Genomic DNA, 8,888 nt, shown 5'->3' on the forward strand with positions numbered 1-8,888 from the left:
TGCTCTGGGCAGGGCAGGGGCCACACAGGGAGCCCCCTTTTCCCCCTGGGCCTCCGGTGCCCAACGACCATCTTGGTAAAGAACCTTTTCCTGATATCCAGCCTGACCGTCCCCTGTCCCAGCTCCATGGCGTTCCCTTGGGTCCTAATGCTGGTCACCAGAAAGCAATGCCTGGCCCTCTGCTCCCCTCGTGAGGAAGTTGGAGGCCACCATGAGGCCTCCCCTCAGTCTCCTCTTCTCCAGGCTGAACAATCCAAGTGACTTCAGCCGCTCCTCATATGTCTTCCCCTCTAGAAAATTTACCATCGTTGTTCCCTTAGTTAGTAGTTTTGCATGACAAAAGTGTAAGGGTATGTGGATGGCGAGAGTGTTGGCTTCATTAAGGTTATCCAGTCTCCAGTTGCTACTTGATGGGCCAGAGATTGCCTCTCTCCAGGCAATCCCTTTCTCTACCTCGTGTGGGCGAGTGCTGTAAGGATGAGGAGCCAGTGTGAGACCATTCCTGCTAGGTTATATATGGGTGCTGTTGAAGGCAGCGCCTTGTCCATGTGTCCTGGTTTCAGTTAGAACAGAATTAATTTTCTTCCTAGTAGCTGGTGGAATGCTGTGTTTTGGCTTAGGATGAGAAGAGTGCTGGTAACGCCCCGATGTTTTAATTGTTGCAGAGCAGTGCTTATACCAAGCCAAGGACATCTCAGCCTTTTGCTCTGTCCTGCCAACAGGCAGGCTGGGGGTGCATTAAGAGCTGGGAGGGGACAGACCCAGGACAGGTGACCCAAACTAGCCAAAGGGGTATTCCATACCATCTGACGTCATGCTAAACAATATCTAGGGGTGGCTAGCCGGGGGGAGGGGGCCGGACTGCTTGGGGTTAGGCTGGGCATCGGTCAGCGGGTGGTGAGCAATTGCATTGTGCATCACTTGTTTGTACATATTATTATTACTTTCCTATTATCACCATTGTATTCTTCTTATTATTATTGTTATTATTATTTTTGTTATTATTATTGTTGTTATAATTATTGTTGTTATTATTATTTTCCTGTCTTATTAAACTGTCTTTATCTCAACTCACGGGCTTCACTTTCCATTTCTCTGCCCCGTCCCAGAGAGGGAGGGTGGAGGGGGAGTGAACGGCTGCGTGGTGTTTAGCTGCCGGCCGGGTTAAACCACGACACCATGGCTATTTGTGCAGCCGTTCCAGTGGTTGCGTGTGTCTGTCTGGCTGTGTCTGCCTATCTCAGGGGTGCCCGAGGCTGGGTTCCAGCAGCAGGGCAGAAGAAATCCGTGGGCCAGGAACTATGGAGAGGCCTCTTCTAAGGGGTGGTGGCCTCCTCTAACCTGATGTAACAAAAGTCTCTTTTCCCCTTCCACAGCCATGGAGTCACAGGAGGAGAGAGCAGCTGCTGGGGAAAAGGCACGAATTGCTAAGCAATTGCTGGCAGAAGCATTTGAGAAGGAAGGACTTGATGAAGAATACTGGCTCCCCAAACTGTCAGAGATATTGGGTGTTAAGTCAATAAATGCTTTGAAACATCTGCAATATGAAGACTGCCTTAAACTGGAGTGCGAAGTGCAGTACCCCTGGGAGACCAAGGCACTCCAAAGGCTCCTAGGAATCACAGACAACAAAACAGCTGTTGATGAAGTACAGAAGCAGCGCTTGGAGATGATGAAGCAGAGAAAAGAAGCAGCCAAGTCAATCCTACAGGAGCTGGAAGAAATGCAGAAGAGCCGCAGCCACAGCAAGGAAATGATAAGACAGAAAGAGGAGGCCCTACAGCAAGCCATGGACATTCCCAAGGAGTACTGGGCACCTCCAGAGAAGGCATTGCTGGATGAGCTGGTGAGCATCCAGAAGCAACTGGAGCAGCAGGAGAAGTCCATGGGGAAGAGGGAGAACGTCTCTGACGAGGAGGTCCTGAGGCGGGCATCGGGAGGCCTGGCTCTGCAGGGGATTTACCAAACCAAGAGCCTGGAGGATGTGCTGGCAAAGCGAGAGCAACTCATCAGGGTCCCTGATGGCTTCATGCTCACTGGTCCAGTGCAAGGGTCACTGCTTGAGATGAAGGAGTTCTCCTCCTCTGCAGCAGAAGCCACTTTCACCAAGTCCATGGAGCAGCTGGGGTTCAGCATCAATGCTTCTGTCAAAGCTGGGTTCTGGGGGTTCAGTGTTGAAACAGGTGTAGATTCCGGCAAGTCCTCACAGTCAGAGGACTCCCATCGGTCAAGCTCGGAGCAGGCGTACATTTGCACCACCAAGTACCAATACATCCCTCTGGCCTCCTGCTACTTCCAAAAGGACCAGCTTCGCCTCTCAGATGCAGCCCTGCGAGAGCTGCAAGACATCGAACAGCTTCTGAGCATCACAAAGGAGGCAGACAGGTTCCACCTACTGAAGAGCAGGTGCGCCAGCTTCTTCAGCAGGTTTGGGTCTCACGTGAACCAGGGACCCATCCACTTTGGGGGAATATTCTGGTGGAAAGCATCTGCTGAAGCTTTCAGAGAAGAGCAATGGGATGAGATGAAACAACAAACATCTGAAGCACTGAACAACTACGTCGGGGCTAGCTTCAGCGGCTTCAGTACCAAGTGGGGAGTGAAGGGGGATGCTTCAAACTCCAGCTCACAGGCATCATTTCAGGGAAGAGACAGAAGCAGCACCCACAGAGCAGTTCAGCTCCACGTGACCAAAACAGGGGGCCCAGCAGAGACAGATTCCCTTCCCGAGTGGAAATGCGGGCTTGTGGCCAATAACACAACCTGGTGTGTGATCGACCGGGGCTTTCAGCTGATCCCAGTGTGGGACATAATCCTGTCCAACCACAGCAGCGATTTTAAAGCCTCCCATCAAATGAGCAGCAGCCTCAGGGCTGTCTACGAAGAGCTAACGAATCGCAGCACTGGTGTGATCTTTGGAGAGGAACTGGCCAGTGCCGTAGAAGAGGCCAGAGCTTTCCTGGAGCAAGTGAAGACCTGGGAGCGGAAAGTTGATGAAAAGAAACTGCTCATGTTGCTAGATTTTAAACAGGGCCTGAATAACAGAACAAAGAATCACAGTGTCTGGATCAACATATGTCTGTCAGACAAAGCATTGCAGGAGTTCCTGGTGAACACTGTTTCTTTTTGCCAGAAGTCTTCTCCAGAAAACATCACCTACATCAAATCTCTGCTGCAGTGCCTGCTGGATCCTCACATCTACTCTGTCAGGGACTTCCCCAGGGCTTCCGACATTATGCAGTGGGTCTTCCAGAAGGAGCACATGCTTCCCAAATCTTCCAGTATTTCCAGTCTTGAAGATCTCAATACTACACTGCTGCAAATGAAGGAGTACATCCAGGAAGTCACCTACGAACCGGCAACTTCTGCATCTGCCATTCATGAGGCAAAGATCAAAGCCACCTTCACTGTAAGCCAGTCTGTTTATTCCTTGCTCCAGTCTCTGCGGCAAAGGGCACAGGAAGACATAGAACTCTTAGTGCTCTTAGTTACTACCAGCACAGGATACCAAGTAGAAAGCAGCACTTTTCAGTACCTTCTTGGGTGTCCAGAAATTAATTTCATGATAAAGGAAATGGACATGGCACATAATGAGTATCAGAGCCTGAAGGAACAGGATCTTTGCAGAGCTCAGGCCTTCCTGCTGCTGACGGGGCTCACCATAACATCCGAAAACAAGAAGGTGACCCCTGAGCAGAAGCATGGCCGCTTACTTTTCATGAAAGAAAAGATGAAAAACACATGGTCCACAGAGATGAAAGCTCTCCTCGAAAAGCACAATGCATTCAAAGATTGGGAGATGCTGGAAAGAGATTTGCAATCCTTCATCGATGGGCAACTGGAGGACACATCTGGCAACCTGAACAAAGACAGTATAACCAGACACCTGGAAGATGCTTTTCAAGGCATGCAGCCTCCCAGTCAGTGCAAACCCAAATCAGACAGCAGCAAATCCAAAGCAAGTCAAGCCACTGCAAGCCCAGAATTCCTCAACTTACTTAAGCGCCTCGGGCTGGAAAGGTACTATCCAAGAAAAATGGGCACAGAAGATTTCCACATAATAAACCAGATATCTGTACACAACAGCAAGCCCAGCAAGGACAGCGAGCTACCATTTTACTTCCTGCAAAGGCTCCTGACTGTGGATTACCGGGTCAGGTACCTGACTTGCAAGGAGGCGAGTAAGCCGGGAGTCGCGCCCACACCAAACACCTCAGCGGAGGAGCACGAGCCCTCTGATTCCTTTGATGACTTTCTCAGTGACTTGGACAAAGGAGCCCCTGAATCTGCAAGCAGGGAGAGTCATGTGCACCCCATGGACCTCCAGATGGCAATTTTTCATTGTGCTGATGATTTCATGAGACAGTACCTTTCATCAAAGCTCGCTTTCTGCCAGTTTGCACTACCCCTCCTGGTACCAAACCCGGGCACTTCACAGATAGAGTTCCCTCTCTGGTCCCTCAGCCAAATCAAGAAGAGCTGGAAAGGGACGGTGAAATCGGGAGAGCAGACGAGGACTAGCACTCACTACAACAAACTCATTTATCAGGCAGAGATGCCCATCGTGTCCTTCCTCCGCATCGGCAGCTCTCCTTCCTCTTCCAAGTCTCAGCTCCTGAATGCCCTGCTGAGCAGGAAGAAACACGACACTTTTTTCCATCGCCATTGCGAAGGCAGCACCAAAGACTGCTTCCTGATGAAAGGTGTTGTGGAGATCTCCTGGTACCTTCCCCGTGGTAGCGACGACGACAGCTTTAACGACCCTGTTGCTTTCTGTAACCTGCACGGAGATGCGAGAGATTACGAACCCCAGCTGCAGTTTTTACAGGAGATCTCTGCCATGAACGTGGTTCTTGTTTCTGAGTTTGATCAGAGCAACGAGAAAGGCAGGAAAATTTTACATGATCTGTGGCAGTCTCAGAGGCCTTTGGTTTGCCTTTTCACTGAGAAAGAGAGCATTGCAGCTGGCCGATCTAGCCAAAACATAAGAATAGGGATCAAGAACAGAAATGAAGCAGAATTAGTGGGTGAGCTGACAAAAACCATCCGAGACCTAGTGGAAGGGTCAAGCACGCTTGTTAGCCTCAATGCATGCCTGAGCACAGCTCGCCAGCACGGCTTCTTAGTCGATGAAGATGCAGAAGCGTGCGTGACAGCCAAAGAAACAGCAATCATGCTGGTGAATCTGTTGAAGAAAGAGAATTTGTCTGAGATCAAATCACAGCTACTGCCTCTTCAGGGAAAACTGTGGTACCTGTGGTGTAAAAAGGACAAAGAACTCACTCGCTTGCAGGAAAAGAGGAACAAGAGCATAGAGCATCATCGGAGCCAAATTGAATTGGAGAAGTCTGCAATACGAAGAAAGCAACTAGGCAAAGCGTTTCCCCTCAATCAGCTGATGAAAACAGTCCTTCGCTTTCTCCAGTCACAGCCAGACAATACCAAGAAATTCTTTCTGCAGTGGATGAAGATCTTCATGAACGACATCTCCTCTGATCACCTTGATGAGCTGAAGAGTGAGTACGATCAGTTATGGTCTCAAATCCTGGCATTAAAGAAAAACAATGAAAATAACGACCTGAAAACTCAGTTGAGTAATGAGTTAGATGCCCTTTCTGATGAAATCAATGATTCGTCCATTGGCCTTGAGCATATTTTGAGAGAGGTGGGGCAGATTTATGAGGCACTGGAATCAACAACCTCCAAAGAAAAATGGTATGTCAAACTACCTGAAATTGCTGCCAGTCTGATGGTTTTAGGGTATCCCATTGAGCTGATGGATGGTGATGCTTCTTACATACCACTGCAATGGATTGGAGCTGTCTTTGACAGGTTAATTGAGAAGCTAGGGGACAAGCGAGTATTTGTGCTTTCCGTGCTTGGCATCCAGAGCACAGGGAAGTCAACCCTGCTGAATGCCATGTTTGGTCTCCAGTTTAACGTCAGCGCAGGAAGGTGCACCCGGGGAGCGTTTATGCAGCTCATTAAAGTGGACGAGAAGCTCCAACAGGATTTGAACTTTGATTACCTGCTCGTTGTTGACACAGAAGGACTTCGTGCCATAGAGATGGCCAATAAGCAGTCACATAACCATGACAATGAGCTGGCCACCTTTGTCATTGGCATCGGCAACATGACTCTGATCAACATCTTTGGAGAAAATCCTTCAGAAATGCAAGACGTCCTTCAGATTGCTGTGCAGGCTTTCCTGAGGATGAAGCAAGTTAATCTTTCCCCAGGCTGCCTCTTTGTGCACCAAAACGTGGGCGAAATATCCGCAAAGGAACAGAACATGGAAGGACAAAGACGTCTGCAGGAAAAGCTGGATGAAATGACCGTGACCGCGGCCCAGCAGGAATTCTGTGACATCACCTGCTTCAGCGACGTCATCCGCTTTGACGTGAAAACCCACATTCATTACTTTGCTCACCTGTGGGAAGGAAACCCACCGATGGCACCGCCCAACCCCACCTACAGCCAGAACGTCCAGGAATTAAAGAGCAAAATTCTCCAAGCTGCCAAGAAGGAATCGCACAGCAGCGTTTTGAGGCTCTCCAGCTTGAAAGTTCGTATTAGTGACCTGTGGAATGCCTTGCTGAATGAAAACTTCGTTTTCAGCTTCAAGAATTCAGTGGAGATTGCTGCCTACAAGAAACTGGAAACTGCATTTAGTCAGTGGACCTGGCAGCTGAGAAGTCACATCTTAGACTTGCAAATGAAACTGGAAAACAAGGTGCGGAATGGGGAGTTGGGCAAGATCACCATGGAAAACCTTGAAAAACTGGTGCAAGAGAGAAGTGATGCCATCATCAAGGACATGGAAACATTCTTTGGTGAAGACAGAGACCATGAAATACTGATCCAGTGGAAATGCAGCACAGAACTGAAGCTGAAAGAACTGAGAGAGTCCCTTCTTGTTGAAATGCAAAGGAAGTGTGAGAAACTTACAGAACTAAAGAAGAGCCAGAGTAAACTGGATGAGAGGAAGTCTGAATACGAAACTGAGCTCCTGAGAAAGAGCAGAGAGTTGGCCCTGTCTCTAAAAGGCCAGAAATTAAGTGAAAGTGAACTGAGAAACTGGTTCAATTCACTCTGGATGCAGTGGGTTGCTGAAGTGTCCTCTGCTACTCCCCCTCTAGAACAGGTGGACATCGATGTGGACATAGAAAATGTTCTTCTAGACCACTTTAAGGAGCCTAATGTAGTTAAACAAATATTGAATTTATGCCAAAAGTCTGCTTTTTCTCTTGACATACAAAAACACGTGTCTAAGAAAAAAGGCTTCCGCATCTTTTCTAAGAGTTTGGACAAAGCCAATGAGAACAACATGCACCGCATTACAAAGAGCATCATAAAGCGTGTGAAGGCAAACATTGAGAAGAAGGAAAAGGACAAAATGGATTACAGTCAAACTTTTATTCATGAAATATTAAATGAAGTGGAGAAAGGTATGAACTCTGTTCCTAAGACGGCAAAATATAGTTTTAATAAAGATTACAAAATGGAATTATCACTGTACCTGTGCAAAATGGCAGCAGAAAGGTTTAAAGACATGCATGCAGCATTCAGGAAAGCAAATGATCCAGTCGTCTACCTGGAGAGCAAGAGAGAAGACTTCTTTAAATGTTTCCAGATTTCCTGCCAAGGAGCCTCTTGTATCACAACATTTGCTGATTTCCTGTGCAGCAAGATTGCCCCAGCTCTTCGACACGCCATCTATGAGAAGACAGCTCTTGACATAGCTCGAGACGTGAAGGATAAAATTCCTGATTTCAGAGGCAATAGATCCACTCTGGAATATTACATGCTGAAATACCTAGCAGAAGAAGAAAATTTTGAAAATTTCATGTATTATCTTAATGCCCCAGGAGACTTTTTAAATAATTACATTAAGACAAAAGTTGAGACGTACTGTTTAGACAAGAACAGAAGGCTGGAGATGTTTTTAAGAGACTCCCTCTCTCGTTACTCTGAAAACATTCAGTCAGCTGTTTTTGCATCAACCAGGGTTGTCAAAGACAGAAAAGACAGAAAGGATAAAATCTCTCTTTGGCTGGATGAATTCTGCAGAGCACTTGGAGATGTGCTAAGCTTGTCCAGGAGTGACCTGAAGGGCATTGAACATCAGGAGATAACAGACGTAGAGTTCCTGAATAATGCCATGACAGAAGCACTGTCTCCTGTTATTGATGATCTCAGGAAAGAGTTTGAAGAACCTCGTATGAGCTCCTTTGAAAGGCAGCCTCACACAATAGTGACTGAGCAGTTTGCAGGGTGCCCGGAGCAGTGTCCATTTTGTGGGGCTGTTTGCACTAACACTATGCCAAACCATGATGGAGACCACCGGGTTGTCTTCCATCGTCCACAAGTTTTGTCAGGCTACAAATGGCATAAAACAGACAACCTAGTCATTGATATTTGTTCTAGCCTTGTTTCAAGTGACTGCACATTCAAGACTGGTAAATGGATCCCCTTCAAGAAATACCGCAATGCAGGACATCCATATTCCACTTGGAGCATTCTTCCTGATCCATCCATGCAAGCATACTGGAAATGGTTTGTGTCTTCTTTCAGGACACAGCTAGAACATCACTATAATGGGAAATTTCATGGCAAAGGAGAAATCCCTGCTTCATGGCACACAGTTACAAAAAGGAATGCACTCGCTGAACTGGAGAAATATTAGGCTAAGTTGGTATGAAGGAAAAACCGCAAGTGCTTTGCATTTTAGAAGAACATAATACGAGGATGACCACAAAATCTTGTTGAAAAGATTGTGACCTTAAACCATGCCAAGAAAACTAACTGCAACTGCTACAACTTTGGGTAAACTAAGGAGTGCTTCTTATGCCGCTGCTCAGCGATTCCCTTGCTGTGTGATAAAGTCA

At 47.4% G+C, this 8,888-nt stretch overlaps 1 protein-coding gene across 1 annotated transcript; it reads left to right on the forward strand.

Moving 5' to 3' along the window:
* The first annotated feature begins 1,378 nt into the window (after positions 1–1,378).
* On the forward strand, positions 1,379–8,686 carry LOC116487536 (interferon-induced very large GTPase 1-like). The gene has a single exon (XM_032184533.1). It carries the CDS (start codon positions 1,379–1,381, stop codon positions 8,684–8,686), a length of 7,308 nt encoding a protein of 2,435 aa, XP_032040424.1.
* The last annotated feature ends 202 nt before the right edge of the window (positions 8,687–8,888 follow it).

The sequence above is a fragment of the Aythya fuligula genome, chromosome 3 (assembly GCF_009819795.1).
Source record: "Aythya fuligula isolate bAytFul2 chromosome 3, bAytFul2.pri, whole genome shotgun sequence".
In the NCBI taxonomy this organism is placed as follows: domain Eukaryota; kingdom Metazoa; phylum Chordata; class Aves; order Anseriformes; family Anatidae; genus Aythya; species Aythya fuligula.

What these genes read in the sequence shown, in the direction of transcription:
- LOC116487536 (XM_032184533.1), top strand. Translation starts at nt 1,379, where the DNA reads ATGGAGTCACAGGAGGAGAGAGCAGCTGCTGGGGAAAAGGCACGAATT.